Source organism: Phodopus roborovskii, unplaced genomic scaffold (genome assembly GCF_943737965.1).
Source record: "Phodopus roborovskii unplaced genomic scaffold, PHOROB, whole genome shotgun sequence".
NCBI lineage: Eukaryota > Metazoa > Chordata > Mammalia > Rodentia > Cricetidae > Phodopus > Phodopus roborovskii.
The window spans coordinates 20,620,121-20,642,080 of record NW_026126447.1 but is presented as its reverse complement, the minus strand read 5'-3'; the positions used below and the strand labels follow the sequence as shown (position 1 = coordinate 20,642,080).

Below are 21,960 nucleotides of genomic sequence, written 5' to 3'. Positions count from 1 at the left end.
ACTGAGAGGTAGAGGCAGGAGGATCAGAAGTTCATGGTCATTCCCAACTGTATATATAAGTTCAAGACCAGACTAGGCTTCATGAGACTCTGTCTAAAAGACACAGCGGAGTAGGGGGAACAAGGAAACAAATGGGTTAACAGGATGGCTCAGTGGGTAAAGGCGTATCACACCCAAGTCTGGCAACCTGAGTTCGATTCCTGGGGCCCACGTGAAGGTGGAAGGAGAGAGGGCCACCACTGGTACACACATACATACACACACACAGATAATTATATGTTTAAAGAAAGAGGAAATAACTTCAGAAATAGATACATATACATATTTATTCACAGAAAATTCCAATTGATGGCTTTAACATTAACTGTGGTTATCAGAGTTCACACACACAAAAGGCATAAAGTGCAAAAGGTCTATAAATTCCCCCAGAGCAATGATTAATGCTACCTCAGCCCAGGGTACATACCACCCATACACAGTACACCCTACATAAAAGTATAAAACATGGTATAGATCTGAAAATACTCTATTTACTTGGATTACATGTTGTGGTTATAAAATTGTTTTCAATCTGACTTGACATGCAGGAAAAGACACAAGCCCTCTGGAGTAAGGGCCACATTTTAATGTCTGTGGGAGAATGTCTATAAAATCCAGTGAGAATCCCAATCTGGCTGGAGATGTGTCATTGGCCGTTGGGACCAACAGCACCCAGGTCAAGCCCTGGTTAGGAAGAATCCAAGTTCAGCTAGAGAAAGGAAGTGGGAGAAATGCCCTGGCTGGCCAAGCTCCGGCCCTTGCCTGTACTCTGGAGAAAGAAGGGCCAGAGAAGGTTCAAACCCCAGTGCTGGCTCATGGGGCAAGTTTGAGTCACCTGAGAAACCCAGCCAATAGAATGGGTGGCAGTATTTTTTACAAAGCCCCTGTTTGACAACCATCCAGCTGTGCCCCTCAACACAGCACTGTTGACCCACCATGACTGTTTTAGGCACTTTTCACAGGTAGGCTCACACTTCCCTCACATGGGTCATGTTACAAATGGGTGCAGATAGAAAAAGCTGGCTTTGGCATCACCAGGCACTAGAGAGAGGAACTCTTTCTCTAAGAATCAATGATGGATCAAAACTGTAAAATCGTGGGCAGAGATGATCGCTTGGTAACATTCTTGGCTTTCTATGTCCTGAGATCTCAGGCAGATTGGGAACACGAACAGTCTGACACTCATGCTGGTAACGGTGGCCATGACCTCACTCATCAATGTCAACTCCTCCGGGAGAGAGGAGTCTCTGAACTGCACATCAAGTGGTAAACTCAGCTTGTTTTGTTTTGTTTTGTTTACCACTCTCAACACATTAAAATCCAGGAAGTCCCATCTTTAAGAGCCGTTTACTATGATACAGAGATCCAAATGTGAAGTGTCACATGGCAAGGCTAAAATCAGCTCCTGTCTCAGGGGCCACTCAAGGCAGGCTTCATGGATAAGGTAGTTCCAGTAGTGAGCTCAGAATCCAGCACTCAGCATTCAAGAGACAGGCAGCTCAAGTGTACCCCACACCACCTCTCCATGAAAATGCTGACATTCAGATTCCGTTTAAGGATAAACGGTCCAAATGCCACCTAATTATAGCTGAAGTGGGGCAGAAAGGATAGGAAGGGAACACACCCAAAAGCCAAAATATTGGCAAGGGATGCTGTAAGGCAACAGAGGTAGTAGTAATTTTTCTTTCTTTAGCTGCTTTTCTTTACTGTCCCAGCTCCCTCTGAACATGTAGAGCTTTAATGTAAATATGAACAGCTCCCAAAGCCCAGCTCAAAATTAGACTCATATATGTGTAGCCCCTCGCTAGCAAGCTACAGATTGATTTCTGTTTAAGATGGATGTAGTAACTCACTCCTATAATCACACCTAGCACTTGAGAGACTGAATCTGGGGGTATACCATCAGTCTGGGGCCAGCCTGGGCTACATAACGAGTACTGATGCCAGGGAAGCAAAGCTCTGTCACAGACAGAAGGGAAAAAGAAGGTGTTTGCCTCTAAACACACTCCATCCCAAGCCAGGTATGGTGGCACACACATGGAGAAGTTGCTTACTGAGTCAGGTGTTCACTTCCTTTCACCCAATCACGTTCAGCATACCCACCAACAATTTTTATCCCTATTGCTAGGGGTGTCAGCAGAGGCCCTAGGCAGTAAGTCCTTTTCCTGATGAAAAGGAACGGTTCTTCCCTGACTTCGAGGACAACACCACCTGCCACAAAAGAACCCTTGGGACAAATGAAAACTTGCATCTAAAAATCCTCTCCTCCAGTCAACTTTTTAATTTACTCATTTTATTAGTTTATGTGTATGAACGTTTTGCCTGCCTGTATGTATGTGCAAGCCTGGTGCCCTTGGACATCAGAAGGGGACACTGGATCCCCTGGGACTAGAGTATGGTGGGAATCGAGTCCTCTGGGAAAGCAACATGTACTGCTGATCCAACTCTCCAGCCCCAGCTGACCCTTCCAGACCCAGGCAGCTGGGTGTTGTCTTTAGGACATTTATATAGTGTAAAATAGATAACAGCAGACTACATGCCTGGGAATACAAACCAGAAACAAGGATGGCTTGATTTTGCCCTCTGAAACCAAAGAACTCAGCAGCAATTCCATGAGCCCCTAGTTTGCCACAAACATTCAACTCAAAGCCATTTTAAATATATTTTAAGCTATAGTAAGCTAACATATACACTCACTCAAAACCAAATATTTCTGCCTCGAAAATCCCAACCAAATAACTTGCATGTTTGCTGCCTGGGAGATTTATTTAATTTATAAAGTTAATAAAAGTTAATAAAAGATAACATACTTCACACAACCATGTTCCATAAAGATTTGTTACTATAGAAAAGAAATGGCCTAGCAAGTTACTTATAAAACTTCAAGACCACAAAAGTAAAATGAAGTCTATTAATGTGAAAAAAAAATCAGTTTCTATGGTGGACCCTGTGAAAATTCTAATCAGGGTAAGAGTTCCTGAAGTGCCAGAACCAACTAGCTCCTTCTGATTCAGGACAACATTCCACCACTCAGGACAGTGGCATGACTCCATCCCCTGAGCACTACCCCTCTCCCCACAATGGAATGTCAGAAAGCAAAGGTGCCTGAGTTACAAACATCCCTGAGATACCCCATCCCACCTCACACCCTGAAGGCCCCTACCCACCTGTTACACCCAACCAGCAAATCAGAGTGTAGTGACTGACAGAAGAGCAGAGTCAAGTGCTCTGAGAAACCAGTTAGCACCAGGTATTGGGAGAGCAAAAGCAGGAGGCTCACATCCCCCGGAAACAGCAGAGGAATGGCATCAGAGTCTTGGAGGTAACAATATCCTGGAAGCTTCTAATGAGAAAGGCTTTCCCAAAGTTTCGCACACACTCTATCTACAGTCGAAACCAGAGCTGCCTCAGTGACTGAAATGAGCCCTTGGTGCTCTCACAGAGGTCACTTGGCAAGCCGAGGGGCTGTGTGTCTTCATACCAGAACGGTTGTCTGTGGGTTTGAGGCTACGGAGCTTCAGGAAGAGCAGAAATAGTGCTACTATTTAATGTGTGCTTAAAGCTGAGTGCAGGTTTTGGCAGAGGGAGTTACTAGCTTTGCCCTCTGGCGCCAAATCTCCATCTCTCAGTAGAGGTAGTGGTTGAAGGACCCACAAGCTCGTGGAAAACCCGGAAAAGCTGAGAAGTGCAAGTGACAAGCCAGGCCCCCTGAGCCACAGCCCCCATGTGGGTTTTGTCCACATGGTTTTGTTAAGGACAATTTCTCCCCTGCAAATGAAAAGCTCCAGTACTTCCCATCACAAAAATCAAGTCTTACGTATCCAAGGGGCTGACTCCTGTGTAATCAGAGAGCACGGGAATGGTGGGATTTACAGCAAGCCACCTTCTCCAGCAAGAAGCTGGCCTGGGTCTCCCAATGAACTACTCTGCCACTGCCATAATGGATATAACCCAGCAAGCTCATGTGCCTGGAAGGGATGCTGAGTGACACACCTACTGTCCCTGAGCCCTCCCTCCCCCATCCTGGGGAAAGGATGGACCTCCTCCCAGGCACAGTGGTCCAGTCAACCCAAAGGAACAGAATTTTAAGCAGACACACCCACACCAATTCTTCAACCCCCATGGCTATCTTTGCTAGCAAATGAAGCCCAGTGCATGAAGAGAAATAAGTAGAGAGGCCAGCCACTGCCTTGCCATCACGTGATCTTGACTGGCGACTTCTTGTGGGCACACAGGAGGGACACGTAGGGGACACCAATAAAGGCCCATTTCTCGCTGGGCCAGAATCTGATGACCGGACCTTGCTCGGGTATCTCTGAGGCAGCATCAAAGTAAGCAAAGCACACACAGCCCAGGTATGCAGCAAGACAGATGAGGATGTGCCTGCAAGAGACGGGGAGAGGTGAGCCCACCACAGCCTCAGACCATGAGGTTGCAAACACCCGCTTCTCCGTGGGGCCACCTGCCTTTCCTGCTGTCCCTTTCATACAGAGGATTTGTATAACACCAGAAGGGCAATGATAAATCCTGAACATTGCAGAACATCCTAAAATCCCAAACATCTCCATTTGAAGTGGCACAGTAGCTCAGACCTGCAACCCTAGTGCTCTAGGAAGCCAGCTCAGGAGGACCCACCGCCACAAGTTCAAGGCTTTCCCGGGCAGTGACACGCCTTTAATCCCAGCACTCGGGGAGGCAGGGGCAGGCAGATCTCTGTGAGCTCTATTTGATAATTGGACCAAGTACATTTAGGGCCTTCCAGTGAAACTGTAGGCCAAGGATAAAACTAGAAGTGCCTGATCCCGGAATAAGATCCCACCTTCTCACCCTAGCAATGAATACAACCTGTACTTTTCATCAGAAATCATCCTACATTAAAGTGTGCTTGCAGCTTTATGGAAAACCCTTTTTTAAAAAAAAAAATTATCTTTACATGTCAAAAGCTTCAATTTTGATCTTTATCAAGAAATAAATCTTTTAAAGGCAGACATATTTTTCCTTATACCCTATACTGAAACCCAATTCCAAAGGAGTTAAAGATTTCAAATATGGACCTGTGAGACGTCCCAGTAGGTGAAGTGATCGCCACCAAGTCTGATGGCCTGAGTTCAATCCCCAGAACCCACATGGCACAAGGAAAGAGCTGACTGACTCCCAAAAGTTGTCCTTTGATCTCTACACATGTCCTATGGCATATACATGTCCACACACGTATGCACACATACAAGCACAAATTAACAAATGTAAAAATGTTAAATTACTTAAGAAAAGATTTAAAATATAATTTTTAAATGGTTTGTTTGAATTTACATGTATTTGTGTGTCCTGTGTGAGTGTATGGACACCTGTATGGGTACCTGCAGAGGCCACAATGGGGTATGGGATGCCCTGGAGCTGGAGTTTCAGGTGTTTGTGATCTGTTCAGCCTGGGTGCAGGAACTGAACCTGGGTCCTCTGTGAGAGCAGCAAGTGCTCATAACTGCTGAGCCATCCCTCCAGCCACTGTGCTTTTAATATAAATTCCAAAAGACCTATATTTTCATAACTTTGATGGAAGAGGCTTTCCTTAGAATGACACAAAAGCCAGAAACCATAAAGAAAAGTCAGACATGTGTGACAGCATAATTCAAAGTAAATACAGCACAACACTATTAGTGTGCTTAAAAAAAAAATAGGAAACTGGGAGAAATATTTGTCCAATGTAATAAAGAGCTAAAACTAATAGCAAAAAAGGTGTTATAAATTATGAATGTTGTGTGGGCTGTGTTTTACAATGGGTTTGGATGAAAAGTAGGGAAGGTAGGAGAAACAAGACACAGGCCCCAACCATACACTGAAGCTGGAGCATACATGGTTGCTCCTTTATTCTTTAAAAACCTCATTCTGGGTACAGAGCTGCACGCCTTATTCCCAGCACTTGGGAGGCAGAAGCAGGCACGGTCCCTGTGAGTTTGAAGCCAACCCGGTCTACAAGCCAGTTCCAGGCTAGCCAGGGCTGTACAGTGAGACCCTGTCTCAAAACAACAATTATTAACTAACGAGTAACTAATTAATCTGCTTAACAGACAAAACACAGTCATTGTAGGCAGTAATGACTGAAAAAGAAAACATTAGAAGGCATACTTCAAAAGGGAAGATTGCAATTAGATTACAATCGAAAGCTACCATTCAGATTACAATTTAAAAAGAATCTAGTGACACTAACTTTGAAGACATGAAAATAAAAATAAAAGGTTTTTTTGTTGTTGTTGTTTGGTTTTTTTTTTGGCAAAATAGTCCTGGCTATCCTGGAACTCACTCTGTAGACCAGGCTGACCTCAACCTCATAGAAATCTACCTGCCTCTGCCTCCTGAGTGCTGGGAACAAAGGCATGCACCACTACCACCCAGCTCAATTTTTTTTTTCCCTATCAGGTTAGCAAAGATTTAAAAGAATTAATAACCGCCTGCATTGTGTGAGCATGTGGGTTAAGGCACCCTGAGAGATGTCAGTAAAGTGACTGCAGGACTGGGGTGTAACTGCTTGGGGCAGAAGTGGCAGGCTTGCCTAGTGTCAAAGATCCCCAGCATTGCCAACAGAAGCAAAACAAAGTCTGATATGGTGACACTAGTCTGAATTCCAGCACTTGGGACTGCACAGTGAATTTGAGGTCATACTGGAATACACAAGACTGCCTCAAACAGGAAATAAATAGCTGGGCGTGGTAGCACACACCTTTAATCTCAGCACTGAGGAAGCAAAGGCAGGCAATTCTCTGTAGATTTGAGCCAACCTGGTGTGCGGAGAGTTCCAGGCCAACTGGTACTACGTAGTGAGATTGGGCAGTGGTGGTACATGCTTTTAATCCCAGCACTCAGGAGGCAAAGGCAGGTGGATCTCTGTGAATTCGAGGCCAGCCAGCCTGATCTACAGAGCAAGTTCCAGAACAGCCAGGGCTGTTACACAGAGAAATCCTGTCTCTAGGGGGAAAAAACAAAACAAAACCCAACCCTCCCTCAAACACACACCCCCTCTCTCTCACACACACACATACAGAGAGAGAGAGAGAGAGAGAGAGAGAGAGAGAGAGAGTAGAATAAGAATAATAAGATAGATAAGGTCTCAGTCTGTAACCCAAGCGGCTCACTTACTTGTAGCCCTCCTGACTCAGCCTGCCAACTATTAAGATCATGACCCTGTACCACTGCCCTCAGTTTATGTGGTGCTGGAGATCAAATCCAGGGCTTTGTTCATGTTACCCAAGCCCTATACCAACTAAATCACATCCCCAGTCCAAGACCTCATTTTAAAGAAAAGTGTGTTGCCATCTTGTAAATTATATTAAAATTTAACCTATAAATATTAGAATCAATAGACATTTTTATAGATTATTTACAAAAGTGAAAAATTAGAAATGACATAATATGGAGCTCAGGAGATGGTTTAGTGGAAGAAAGAGGCTCTTGTACTACAAACATGAGGACCTGAGTTCAAATCCCCAACATCCATATAGAAAGCTGAGTGGCTGTGTGTGCCTGCAATCCCAGCTTCAAAGGACAGCAAGACAGGCATACCTAAGAGCTTGGTGGATAGTCAGCCTAGCTGAAAAGGCAAATTTCTGCTTCAGTGAGAGACGCAGTCTCAAGGCAAGAAAGCAGAGAGCAATTGAGCAAAGTAACTGCCTTCTAGCCCTGCCGTGGCTTTCCCATGCATGAGCATGTTTGCACAAACACATTTATATGTATGCAGCACACATATACACCATTTGTACACACAAAGAACCTGGTAGTTATTAATAGATTGGTTAAGTAAATTATAAAGCATCATGTAAGGAAGCATTAAATAGTAATAAAGTGGTGTGTGTGTGTGTGTGTGTGTGTGTGTGTGTGTGTGTAGAACCTCACTAACCTGGCTCACACTAACCTGGATCCTGTGGCAAACATCCAGCCTCAACCTTACACATGCTGGGAGGGCAGGTGTGAGCCACCCTTCCCAGACCACACTGAGATCCCTGTGTCCCTCTGAAGATGGCTCTGGATATGGAGTTAAAGCACTATAGAACATCCTTGGATGCTACTAATCTACCAGGACATTAGACGACCTTTGCTCCCTACCATCTTTTGTACTGAGCAGCCATGAGGACAGAGCCAGAAACACTGCCTTGTTCTTGGTTTGGAGCTAAAGCAGTTGCTAAGAAGAAAGCCACTCCCTGTTCCCACTTGCGCCTTTTTTTTAAGTAGAATTTGAACCCAGGGCCTTGTACATGCCAGGCAGGCAGTCTACCACTGAGCTACCCCTCCCCATCCTCCACTGCCTCCTCCCCTTCCTGAGTGTGGGTCTGGTGTGGTTTTGTAACCTCCATTTTCTTTTCTTTGAACTTTAGAGCCATTCCCAAGCTTCCCAAAATAATAGATGTTCTGTTTCCTTATCATGAAAGAGTGTGAGTGATGTCCCACGATAGACTTCAGTCCCCTGGGCTTTGTCTGTAGCTGGAAAAGGTGAGCCGGTCCCAAAACGACCTGTGAGGTCCAAGCTTTCCTTGGAGGCGTGGTTCCTGTTGAGAACCGTCCTGTCCTCACGTCACACGAGTCCCCAGCACCCCCTCCCCCACCTGAGCACCCTTGGAGCTCAGGTTGCGTGCGGACTCACTTTTCAGGTTCCCCGGTACTAATTAAGGAGCTGCAGAAGAGGCTGCCAGCCCTCGGTGCGGCATAACAATTAGGTCTTGGGCGGGGTTGGGTGGGGGGTCGGAGTGTTTGGCTAAAGCAGCCAAACAGGTAGAGAGTTTTCACACTCTACCTTACTTTCCACTGTTTCTAAAATGCCTGGCTGGAGAGAGAAAAGAAGAATGCTTGGCTCTGCGCCCCTCCCCTGAACCCACCTGTGTACCTGGCAGGGGGCACCCATGCCAGCAGTAGCAAGGGGGAACACCAGGGTCAATGCCACCACCCCAGGACGGGAGCTTACCACACGCAGTGCAGGTATGGAAAGTGAACGGAGGAGAGCAGCTCACAGAAGGCACGGTCGCTGATCCAGCAGAAGAGGGCGAGGGTCCACCAGAGGCCGGAGAATAGGCCCAGCTTAAACACACGGACATTGTCACACCTACAGGTCAGAGGGAGAGAGTGTCAGTTCTGGTTCCATAGGGCTTGCTGGCTGCTTCTCCTGTATCTCCAAAACTTCTGTTCCAGCTCTAGGCACAGCCACACAGATGTAAATATCATAGGTACACACTCGACTCACTTAACCTTATTTCCCACATGGTCCTGGCCCTGACTCCAGACACATAGAACTACTACCATCTTGTAAGGGTACCCTGACATCTAAAACAGATACAAGCTCAAGTAGTCTTTCCTCCTGTCCACAGACGCCATATCAAGTTTCCTTCAAAACCCACCCCAAACCTGCCCTCTGTCCACGTGGGTACAAGCCGCCATCTCCTCCTCTCTAACCCACTCTTACCTTTGTCCTTGCAGTCAACTTTAGTGAGGGGGGGGAGAGGGGCAGCATCCACGCACAAGCCCCATGTGTGAGCTCCCCTTCATTTTCTCTCCGTGCTTTGATCCTCACCCATTCACTCAGGATGGACAAGACCCTACATTGTGATCCCCACCAGCCCTTAGGCTGCCAAGCTCCTAGGACATCCATGCTGGCACCACCTCTCCAGGCTGGAGTGCGCACCTCCTCAGGATACTTGATCTGTACAGCAGCTGGGACCCCCCCACCGTCCTGTTTTCCAAGATGCCACAATAAAGGGCCTATTTGCTTTTTCTTTTCCTGACACATTCAATTAGGGCCAATGATAACAATCTATTTTTTCTCCTAGCAACCTGTCTTATCTACCTCAAGGAATAGATGCCTGAGGTTTCCAGCATGGCAACTAACCAGATGTTTCTCCACCCACACCTTCCACTGAGCGTGAACCTGCCAACTCCTGACTGCCCCCTACACACACACACACACACACACACACACACACACACACACCATCCCTTGTCAGCAAGAAGAAGCCAGACATGAACCTGTGCCCATATACCCAAAAAGTCTGGGATGTTATGATAAAAGCTTCACCCCAGCCCCTGGCATCCATTACCCAAAGAGTCTGGGATGTTATGGTGGAGGTTCCACCCAAGCCCCCTTCCCTCCCATCTTCCTCCAAAACCCTGCTGCATCTCAGAAAGCCCATCAAATGGTGACCCCCCCAGATGTTCAAGACCACTCCCACAGGTATTTAAACTGCCCCCCAGAAACCAGACTCCAGGAAAAGTTTTTAAAGTATTTTAAATGCAGGAGAATCTCATAGCAATGTGATTTTAAACATCCCAAAGTTCAGCAATATCAATCAGGTCATGACTCTGAATCAGAATGAACTTTCATTTTCTCCTGTTGAGAGACGGTTCAGAACAGACACTGAAACTCTAAAAGCCAGACATGCTTCAGGAAGGAAGGCTACAGAGAAGCAAGGTGATAACAGGCAGCTTTTCCTCTTTGTCCCCTAGGTAAAGCAAGGCACAATGAGACAAACTATCTAGGACAGACACGACATGCCATGTAAGAACAAACAGGGAAAATGCTGGAAGGAAACTCAAAGAGCTCTGAGAGCACCCTTTTTTTTTGGGGGGGGGGATCTTATCAAAGCAGGGAAACTTTACTTTTCCTTACTGGGACTTGGGTGTAACTGAGTCACAGCAGGGAACGAAGACACCCGAGCCCTGTCCATGCAGTGCCCCTTTGTGTCCAGCAGAAGTTGAACAAAACAGAAACACAGACTACTTTCTAATCATGGTAACAGTGAATGCCATAAAAGAGAACCATACAAGGACACATAAAGAGCTAAACTCTAAACTATAGGGCCACCAGCAGTTAGCCACACTGAGGGTCAGAAAAGCGAAGTATGGCCAAGGGCCTGGAGTTAGCGGGACCTGGGCTCAAATGAAGACATTGTGTGCGTGCTGAGGGATGCTCAACTTATGGGGGCAGCAGAGATGTATGTGAAAGACTTTGAATTTTATCATTATTGCCATGCCAACTAGTAGAACAATGACCAGGACCAGAGGAGATGTTCAGGGGAAGACATCTTCTGACTTGGACATCTGCACATATAGTAGTACTCCTATTTAGCACAACTGGAAATACTATAGAAAAGACTAGAAGTGGGAAAAACAGATAAGGAACCCTGCTTTGTCAGTTTGAACATTTTATACCTGTGACTCTTGCAATTACAGGAGTCAGGTAAGCTGCTAAGTAGATTTTTTTTTTTTTTTTTAAGCTAAAGATAAGAAAGACAACATAGCTTTTAATCCCAGCACTCAGGAGGCAGAGACTGGCAGCCTCTGAGTTTGAGGCCAGCCAGTTCTACAGAGCAAGTTCCAGGATAGCTAAGCTTAGGCAGTGAAGGACACTATGGGAAACAGAAAGCTGGTGGAGATGTAATTGAACGAGGGTGGCCATGTTCCAGCACCTGTAAGCAGCAGAACATGGCAGCTTTAACCACATGATTCTGGCTTTAGAGTCAGGATAAAAGAAAGGCATCATAGAACTCTCCTCTGCAACTAAGGAAAGCCGCTGAGGCCAGGCATGTGTCAACGGTGTCCCTGAATGGAGGACTAGAGAGGGCATTGCATGAGGCTGTGAAGGTGAAGCCTGGATTGCCTTGGAGACCCCAAGATGCTGGAGATGCCAGAGCTGTGGGATACCGGCCAAGGAGAGCTGCTAACAGGGAGTGAAACCAGCCCAAGAGACAGATGTTTCCTTGTTTGAGACAAGTTCTCTCTGAAGTTGCAATTCTCCTGCCTCAGTTTCCTAAGTGTTGCCAGTGCCCCCAACTTTGTTTACTCACTTCTTTAAAGATTTATTTATTTTTATATGCATTGATATTTTGCCTGAATGTATGTCTGTATGAGGGTGCCAAATTCCATGGAACTGGAGTTACAGACAGTTGTGAGCTGCCATGCGGGTGCTAGGAATTGAACCTAGGTTTTCTGGGAGAGCTGTCAGTGTTCTTAACTGCTGAGCCATCTCTCTAGCCCCCTATTTATTTTTTTTAAATAGAAGTAACTGTTATTATGGAAGACCCAATGGATCAACGCACGCTTTATTCAAAGATTTATCCCTGAGAAGTAGCGTGGGTCTGTGGTAGAACACGGCTCCAGACTTACACAGTATCACTGGTGATGATATCACCAGGTATCTATTAAAGGCCACACGTTCTCCCTCTCTACATCTCCTCATCATCACTGGGAACAATCTGCTACAGACAAGTAGACAAACGCTGAATATCACATGTGGGAAATGTGCAGTTTGGACAGATCTATGGTTGCAGAGACAGAAACACTGCTGTGTTTTTGTTAATAGCTTTACTGGAATATAATTCCTGCACTGTAAAATCCACCTGCATAAATTACATAATTCTGGACTGTAGAATATTGAGAGGTATTTAGTCATCACCTCCATCTAATTTTACATTTTTTCTTGTGATGAACAAGAAATCTTTTCTTTATTTGCTATCATTCCTTTCCTCGCCCCACCCCTACCCTGCCATTACCTCCTCACAAGCCCCTCTGACTCTAACCTCAACCCCGGACAATATGGTTTGAGCCATTTAAGCTCCCAGGTGCCTATAATTAAGCATATTGCAGCTAGGTGCAGTGGCACAACACTTGTAATCCTAATACCCAGGAGATGGATAGAGGAGGGTCAGTTTAAGGGCAACCTAACTATATAGTGAGTTCAAGGCTACTCTGGGTCAAAAAAAAAAAAAAAAAAAAAAAAGAGCTGTCATGATAACTCAGTGGATAGTAACATCTGATGCCAAACCTGGATGCTATTGCTGATGATCAGAGCAGCTCTGGGAAGCAAAGCAGCCAGAAAGAAATTATCATCTCCTATGCTGCGCTAACACGTGACATGGTGCTTGCTATCAGAGGGAGAAAGACCTAACTTCAACTAAGACACTCAAAGCCGTGGTACTGTGAACCTAGTCAAACCCATGGATGAGAAAGTCTTAACCCCTAAGGAGGAAAACTAAACTGACTTGGACCCAAATTGCCTTCTAAGTATTTGTGTTTCTATTCATAGACAAATGCTTCTCTCAGCCTTCCTCAAAGAAGCACCTCATTGCAATGAACAGCAGTGAATGCAGAGACCTGTGGCTGCTCAAGTGCTGAGAGTAAATGATGGCTGAGCACTCAGAATTAAACAGGGCATCTGTATCTGTATCTGTATCACCGCCTCTGAGGCTCAGGGAATGTGGAGGAAGAGGAGGTGAAAAGACTATAAGAACTGGAAGATACGAAGAAGGGCTACAAAATGCCATCTTCTGAGCAGGCATAGATAGCCATTACAAATGCCATCACACAGCAACTGCGGATGCTGCCTCCACTGGCTCTACACAGACTGGGCCTGTCAGTTGTCCATCTGATCAGAGAGGGGTGCATGGAACCCTACCTCTGTCTGATGAACTACTGGCAACTGGTGGATTCTGGGGAGAGAGCAGTCATCAGCTTCAGTTGTGTACTCAGTGAGCCCATCAGGCTCCAACAGACAATCCCAAACCCATATTTATACAGACAGACAGCCCTGATTAAACTCAGTGGGTTAAAAAAAAAAAGACAAGAAATAGATTTATAGAGAAGGATGAGCGGTGTTGATAAGGATGGGAGGGAAAATAGAAAGAGCAGGAGTAAGAGAAACCAGAATACATTATGTACATGTAGGAAATTCTCAAAGACCAAATTTAATTTAAAAATATATTTTTAAAAAGCATTTGGGGAGAGATGGTTCAAGGGTTAAGAGCATTGGTTGCTTTTCCAGAGGACCCAGGTTCATCTCCCAGCATCCACATGATGGGCCACAACCATCTTTAACTTCAGTTCCAGGGAATCTGGTACCTTCTTCTGGCTTCCCCAAGAATGAGGCATGCAAGTGATACACACACTTAACATTTTTGCTTTTAAAACTTCACTCATGGCCGTGGTATATCATCACACTTATAGTCCTAGCACTAAGGAAGCTATGGTGGGAAGATCAATATGAGTTAGTCCCCAGCCTGGCCAGCCTTGGCTACATAGCAAAAGCTGGTTTCAAAAAGCCAAGACATTCAGTGTTCATAAGAGGAAGTATGGATTAAAAAATATTTTAAAGTAACTACAACAAAAACAATCTTCTTTCATCAAATCTTAAAATTAGATCAGTGATCATATGTACTTTGAGGCTAGAAGACTCACTCACAAGACCTAAAATAAAATATTTAACCTGAATGAATGTATACCATGTGCATGGCTAGTGCATGCCTAGTGTCTGCAGAGGTCAGAAGAATGTACTAGATGTTTGGTAGATGCTGGGAATGAAACTAAGGACCCCTGGAAGAGCCATCTCTCCAGCCCACACGAAATGTTTTTGGAATGAGTGGAGAGGTAGCCTAGAGGTTAAGGACACCCTGTTCTTCTAGAGGACTCAGATCTGGTCTCAGCACATAGGTCAGGCAGCTCATAACATATGTGACCCCCCCCCAGTTCTGGGGCCTGGATTATTCTTCTGATCTCTGAGGACTCCTTGTACACATAAATGCAGACATACACACATGCACACAAAATAAAATATATACATTTAAAAAATATTTTTAAAATAAAAAACAAAGCTGGGTGGTGGTGGTAGTGGCATACACCTTTAATCCCAGCACTTGGGAGGCAGAGGCATACAGACATCTGTGAGTTTGAGGCCAGCCAGGTCTACAGAACTAGTTCCCAGACAGCCAGGGCTTTTAATACCTATCTCAGAAGCCCTATCTCAGAAAAAAAAAACAAAAATAATAATAACAAATAAAAAACAAATATTTAAAAAATATTTCAGTATATTCAAAATCTTCATCCTCAACTTCCCAGAAGAAAACGGTTACCTAGGCAATAATAAGCAACAATAAAAGCAGGAAAAATTGTTGGCCAATAGGAAAGCAAGATAGATGGGACTAAGAGAGAAGGAGGATTCCGGAAGAGGTAGGAGGAGATTCAACATGAAGGATGGAGAGAGTAGAATGCCAGATCCTCTCTCTGGTAAGATAAGGCCATGTGGAAATACTTAGATTAATATAAATGGGTTAATATTTAAGACAGAGCTAGCCAATAAGAAATGCTAGTAACAGGCCAACAGCATAATATCTAATACAATGTCTCTATGTGTTATTTGGGGCTAGCACAGCTCTGGGGCCAGGCCGGTGGAAAAAAATACTCATAACAAAAAATGACACCCACCTCTTCAGTTCTGCAATGAGTAGGGCAGTGCATGGGACCCCTAGAGTCATCAGAGAGATATTGTTGATGGCGGGCTTGACAAACGCCAGGCACGTTGTAACTGCAGACAGGACACACACCACCACCTTGAATCTGCCCCTGAATCAGTGGAGTCAAAACCAAATCCATTAGTAAAGGAGATCCTGCTTATTTATTTGACATGCTACCCCAACCCCAAGCTGAGCACTGAACCCAGGGCCTTGTGTATGCTGAGCATACATTACTTATTACTATTGGTGAGGTGCAGCTACCACTATTTGTACAAGCAGAGAACGTCTACACTAGTGGTTTTCAACCTTCTTAATGTTGTGACCCTTAAAATAGTCCCTCATGTTGTGGTGACCCCAAACCATAATATTATTTTGTTGCTACTTCATAACTGTAATTTTACTGCTGTCATGAATCATAATGTAAATATCTAAGCTTTGATGCCAAGGTGGTCTTGACCCATGGGTTGAGAGTCTAAAGTAGTATTAGGTCACAAATGAACCAGATCTAAAAGCTGCCCATTCTACTTCCAGGAGCTGATTGTTGGTAGATCAAAGATTTGAAAACAGTTGGGAACATGGTTAAACTGAAATCAACCTAGGGCTCTGGGAAGAAAAAGTCTCAATGATTTCTCTGATCTTATCTGTGTTTCTTCAGATGTTCTTCTACAGGAGTTGACAAACTTCTTTTCCATAAACCAGACACAATGGCACAGGACTATAATTCCAGCACTTGGAAGGTAGATGCAGGAAGACCAGGAGTTCAAGACCAGCCTTGGCTACATAACATGTTTTAAGACCCTGTCTTGGGGCTGGAGAGATTGCTCAGTGGTTAAGAGCAGTAGCTGTTCTTCCCATGGCAGCTCACAATTGTCTGTAACTCCAGTTCCAAGGGATCTGACACCTTCACACCAATGCACATAAGATAAATGTTTAAAATGACCCTATCTCATTTATGCTGGAGAGGATGTGGAGAGAGAAGAACACTCCTCCACTGCTGGTGGGAGTGCAAACTTGTACAGCCATTTTGGAGATCAGTCTACTACAGGACCTGGAAATTCCACTCTTAGGCATATACCCATTCATACAACAAGAACAACTGTTCAACTATGTTTGTAGCAGAATTATTTGTAATGCTAGGTGCCCCACAACTGAAGAATGGATAAAGAAAATGGTACATTTATACAATGGAATACTACTCAGGGGAAAAAAAAAACAATGGAATCCTGAAATTCACAAGCAAATGGATGGAATTAGAAGGAATCATCCTGAGTAAGGTAACCCACTCACAAAAGGACAATCACAGTATATACTCACTCATATATGGATTTTTAGACATAGAGTAAATGATCACCAGCCTACAATTCACACCATCAGAGAAGCTAGGTTACAAGGAGGACCCTAAGAGAGTCATACAAGGTCCCCCACAGGAAGGGAAAGGGACAAGATCTCCTGAGCATATATAGGGAGGGAGGGCAGTGAGTGGTGAGGGAGTTAGGAGAAAAAGAAGAGGAGAAGAGGAGGGGAGAGAAGAACATGAGGGACCAGGAAGATTGAGTTGGGGGACAAATAGAGGAGAGGAAGAAAAGAGATACCATAACGTAGGGAGCCATTATAGGTTTGAAGAGAAAACTGACTCTAGAGAAATGTCTAGAGACCTACAAGACTGACCCCAACTAGCAATCTGAGCAATAGTGGAGAGGCTACCTTAAATGCCTTCCCTGATAATGAGATTGATAACTTATATGCCATCCTAGAACCCTCATCTAGTAGCTGATGGAAACAGAAGCAGACACCCGCTGCTAGACACTAAGCTGAACTCCTGGAATCCAGTTGTAGAGAGGGAGAAGTGATGAGCAAAAGGATCAAGACCAGGCTGCAGAAACCCACAGAAATAGCTGACCTGAACAAGGGGGAGCTCATGGACCCCAGACTGATAGCTAGGAAACAGCATCGGACCAACCCAGACCCTCTGAATGTGGGTCTCAGTTAGAAGGCCTGGGCAGTCTAAGGGACCTTTGACAGTGAAACAAGGATGTATCACTGGTGCACAAAAGGACTTTGGGAGCACATCCCCCATGGAGGGATACTCCCTTAACCTAGAGACAGGAGGGAGGGCCTAGGCCCTATTCTAAGACTTGACTGATTTTTATGATCCCTCCTAGAAGGCCTCACCCTCCCTGTGGAGTGGGTGGGGAATGGGATGGGGGGGCGGAGTTACAGAAAGATGGAAGGGAGAGGGAACTGGGATCAATATGCAAAATAAGAAATAATAATAATAATTAAAAAATGACCCTGTCTCAAATTTTAAAAAAGAAATCTGTAAAAGGGCAGAAGCATTTTAGGTTTTGGAAATCCCAAGCTCTTTGTTGGAGCTACTACTCTGCTCTGACTTTATAAAGATAAGTTCAGGAACTCACACTATGTGCTGATAAAACCTCACCAAACCCATTTAGCCCTGAAAGTTTGCCAAGCCCTATTCTACCCAGGTCATCATGCATGACCCCCCCACCACCTCCCCATCCCCCTCCCAACCCCGTCCCAGACAGGCTTCCTCTGTAGCTTTGGAGTCTGTACTGGAACCCACAGAGATCCTCCTGTCTCTGTCTCCTGAGGGCTGAGATCAAAGGCATGCACCATCACTGCCTGGCCATGCATGACTTTTATGAGGCAATCAAAGGCCATTAATAAAGCATGAGCATTACCACTTAAAAAAAAAAAAAAAAAGATCCATGTGCCCAGCCTATAAAACTACAAGTTTTTGGGGGAAAAAAATCAAATGACTATTTCCTGGCAGCCTGTATGTCTAGTGTGAACTGGAAGTTCTGTCTTGACATGATGGATCACTGACTCCCTCACAGCCTGCAGAGAAGTGGAGCCGGCCAGAAGTGGCGACGTGATCCTAGACACACTTCTTCCTCTCTGGGGACCCTGTTTCCTGATCTATAGAGCAAAAAGGCCCTGGCCTAGCCACTCTCAGAGGCCTTATCCATGGCTTCAATTAAGGAGCACATGATTTTCCTGTAGTTTCTGTTATTTGTCATTAGCAGAATTTGTTTTGGCCAAGAGCCCCGGAACAGTTAGGAAACTGATTGGAATGGAGTTCTATTATAAAGAAATCAAAGAGCATAGACCCCCTTCAAAACACGAATTTATCTTCTAAAGAGGAAAGGCATTTATCATCAAGGCACAGGAAATCATTGATCAAGCTGCCAACCTTCTGACTGGAATGAACGGGCTTTGTAACAGACATATGTGAAAGGAAGCAGGAGGCAAATGCTCACTCGGGAGACTCGTGTTTTCTTCCTGACAGGCCAGAATCCTTCAGCTACCGGAAGCAAGGCTGCCTGCCTGTCCAGCCTGAGGAGAGCACATGGATGGCCTCTGGGACACTGGGCAACTCTCCCGGCTTCCGACACACCAAGGCTAAGGCCTTGTGCTGCTCTCTCTGTGTTCCTTCTCTCTCCCGTCTTTGTCACAGGACAAGCCCATGTGTCTCTTTACTTCTTATTGTACCCCACACCTGTACACTGTTCTACTTTTTAGTCTTCATTGCCAGTTTTTCTTTACTATGAATTACTTTACACCCCCTCCCCTTTCATTGGAAACATGTAGCCAGAGGTTAAGAAGCTAGAGATAAAGCTAGGCTAGCATAGTTCTTCCCTAGTATGCGTGAAGTCCTGGGGTCCGCCCTTGCATCTCAAAAACTAAGTGTGGTCATGCATATTTGTAATCCTAGTACATGAAAGCAGGAAGCAGGATGACTAGAAGTTCAAAGCCATCCTCGGGTAGCAAGCTTAGAGCAAGTGTAGGACACACGAGATATTGTTTGAAAAAAAAAAAAAAAATGAGAGACAGAAGGAGAGGGGAGAGGAGGGAAGGTGTGAGGAAAGAAAATAAATTTGCAAAGTATATCACCTCTCATACCCAGAGGTTTAGGATTCGGGCACAAGTTGGAAAGAGGAATACAATGATTAAAAGCACTGATGTTTCCGATGCGACAGATGTACTCACAAGCCCAGCCCCACTGTTCAGTGTGACTGTGAGATCTCTGCAAGAAGCTTAACTCCTCAAGCCTTTCTGACTTGAAACTGAACCACTAACACCCATGGCATTCTTGTAAGCACTTCGGACTTAATATAGGGTCTAGGATAGGTGATGTGTCAATAAGACTTATTATTACCATCTTTCTTAGAAGAAATACTATGTTAATAATATCACTGTTGTTGAGCCGGCCATTGGGGTTCATATCTGTAATCCCAGCACTTGGGAGCGTGATCATGTCTCAAAATGAAACAGAACAAAGCAAACTAAACAGAAGAAAATATTATTGTTGATAACATCTTCTGAAGGAGAGCAGGCTGGACAGCCATTGTAATTCCCAAAGGTTCTGAATAATACTGCCAAATAGTTTAAAGGCACATACTTTAGGAGACACTTGCAGACACCTCCCCACACTGGGTCCAGAGGGAATGGAGGAATGTACTGGACAATGAGGACATCCTGTCCAAACACACAATTTAGCAACTAGTCAAAGTAAACAGAGGTCACATGCCACCAGAAAGCCAGCCAGCCCAGCATACCCAAGCAAGAGTCACCAGAGGCCCTAGGTGTTAGAGAACTAGAAATTTCCAGGAGCAAGGGGCCCTGACAGTGTGTGTGATGGCAGGCAGTTCCTACCTCAGCCTTGTATTTAGCTGTCAGCCCATATATTCTCATGCTAGAGCACACAGTGAAGAAACTCTTAGCAACCCCTTCTGTATTCCCCAAACCCAAATCTAGCAATCCAATTTCCCGACCATTATCTCTCAATGAAGTTGTTACTGTTACCATTAGCTACCTTCTAAAGGGAGGATTTGAACCTTAACTGATCCAGTTTTTTGTTGTTGTTGTTTTGTTTTTGTTTTTATTTAGTACTTGGTATGTCACCTTTACTCCTACAAAGTGAGATGGATGTTATGGAGGATAAAACCTGCCATCATTTATGGATAATGAAACCATGTACACAAACTTCTGAGATGTCCCTTACAATGTTAGGACTCAGTAGTTTCAAGGGTCACAGAAGAAACATCACCTAGTTAAAACAGCACCCTTGCCTTATCGTGGTGCTATAGCTCTTGTCCCTGGTAAGGGCTTCAGAGAGCTCTCCAACCCCTGTTGTTTTCAAAGTGAGGCCCAGAGAATTTATGCTTCTAGCTTTCTGTTTGCTAAGACAGCCAGGGCTGGGGCTGGAGAGATGGCTCAGCGGTTAAGAGCACTGGGCTTCCAGAGATCCTGAGTTCAGTTCCCAGCAACCACATAATGGCTCATAGACATCTATAATAAGATTTGGTGGCCTCTCATGGCATGCAGACATAACATTCAGGGAGAATGCTGGTAACATAATAAATAAATCTAAAAAAAAAAAAAAAAAAAAAAAAAAAAAAAAGGCAGGGCTTAGCCTGCACTCTAGCCATTCAAGATTCCAAAAATGAAGTGAACTATGAAATGAGGACTGGCTGTAGGTTTTGTAGAAGAGCTTGCTGAAGAGGTGGTTCAGTAGTTACTGGGTTCGATTCCCACCATCCACACAGCAGCTCACATCTGTCTGTAACTCCAGTTCCGGGGGGGGGGGCGGCTGACACCTTCACATCAAGGCACATGAAATAAATAAATGTAAAAAGACAGTGCAAATGTAAGGGGTTATTTGGGAAGTACAGACAGCTCACCTGTATTGTCAGATCATTAAACTCAGTGGACAATAAGCAAGTGTACAATGAGCTCTTTGCTAGCTGAGTTCACTCATTCAGTAATTTGCTTGGTGAGGGTGTTACATTGCTAACTTGATGAGTGTGTTACACATTGCTAACTTGATGAGTGTATTACATTGCTTACTTGAATGTGTTACATTGCTAACTTGATGAGAGTGTTACATGGCTAACTTAAGTGTGTTACACATGGCTAACTTGAGTGTGTTACACATTGCTAACTTGATGAGTGAGTTACACTGCTAACTTGATGAGTGTGTTACATTGCTTACTTGAATGTATTACATTGCTAACTTGACAAGTGTATTACATTGTTAACTTGATGAATGTGTTATGTCACCAACTTGATAAGTATATTACACTGGTAACCACATCTAGCAAAAGTCTTTAGCAGAAGCTTACCTGTCATTCCGAAAGATCTTTGGTAAATACCTCCTGGGAAACCACATGGCCAAAGCACACATGAGAACCCAAAGAATGGCAAGTTCATCAAGCATCTGACCCAGGAAACTGAGAGTTGCATGGAAGTAGACAGATCCAATTCCTAGAAACGATCACAACAAACAAAAAAGTTAATGCAGAGCAGACTCACACAGGCCCACTGCTTCAGGTAGCCCTGGATAGCCCTTCTCTGGGTGCTATCAGACTCACACAGACACAGACAGAGAGACAGAGAACAAGAGGAGAGAGACAGACAGAGAGAGACATGAAGTCTAGAAATAGGTTTCAAGTTAGGCTCAAACGTCAAGGAATTCCATGGCCAAGCACACTCTGTCTCCATCCTCTGAACGTTCACGATAACAGGCAGTAAATAAAAGTCAACACTATCTCCCAGTTAAGAGTTCCCAAACTGCTGGAGAGGAAATGGAAATCACACAGTATTTCACAGAACAATGAGGGACCAAGCATCTAAATATTTT

At 44.6% G+C, this 21,960-nt stretch overlaps 1 protein-coding gene across 2 annotated transcripts in view; it reads right to left on the bottom strand.

Moving 5' to 3' along the window:
* Positions 1-4,222: 4,222 nt before the first annotated feature.
* Acer2 (alkaline ceramidase 2) overlaps positions 4,223-21,960 on the bottom strand; it is a 31,520-nt gene continuing 13,782 nt past the window's right edge. The window contains exons 3-6 of one of the 2 annotated variants that reach the window (XM_051188143.1): positions 21,443-21,584; positions 15,268-15,405; positions 8,987-9,124; positions 4,223-4,422 (exon numbers count right to left, since the gene is read on the bottom strand). In XM_051188143.1, coding sequence (XP_051044100.1) covers positions 4,236-4,422; positions 8,987-9,124; positions 15,268-15,405; positions 21,443-21,584 — 605 coding nt within the window. In that variant the 3' untranslated portion in view covers positions 4,223-4,235. The remainder of the gene's footprint in view (positions 4,423-8,986; positions 9,125-15,267; positions 15,406-21,442; positions 21,585-21,960) is intronic. The other variant, XM_051188144.1, reaches the window with a different exon arrangement.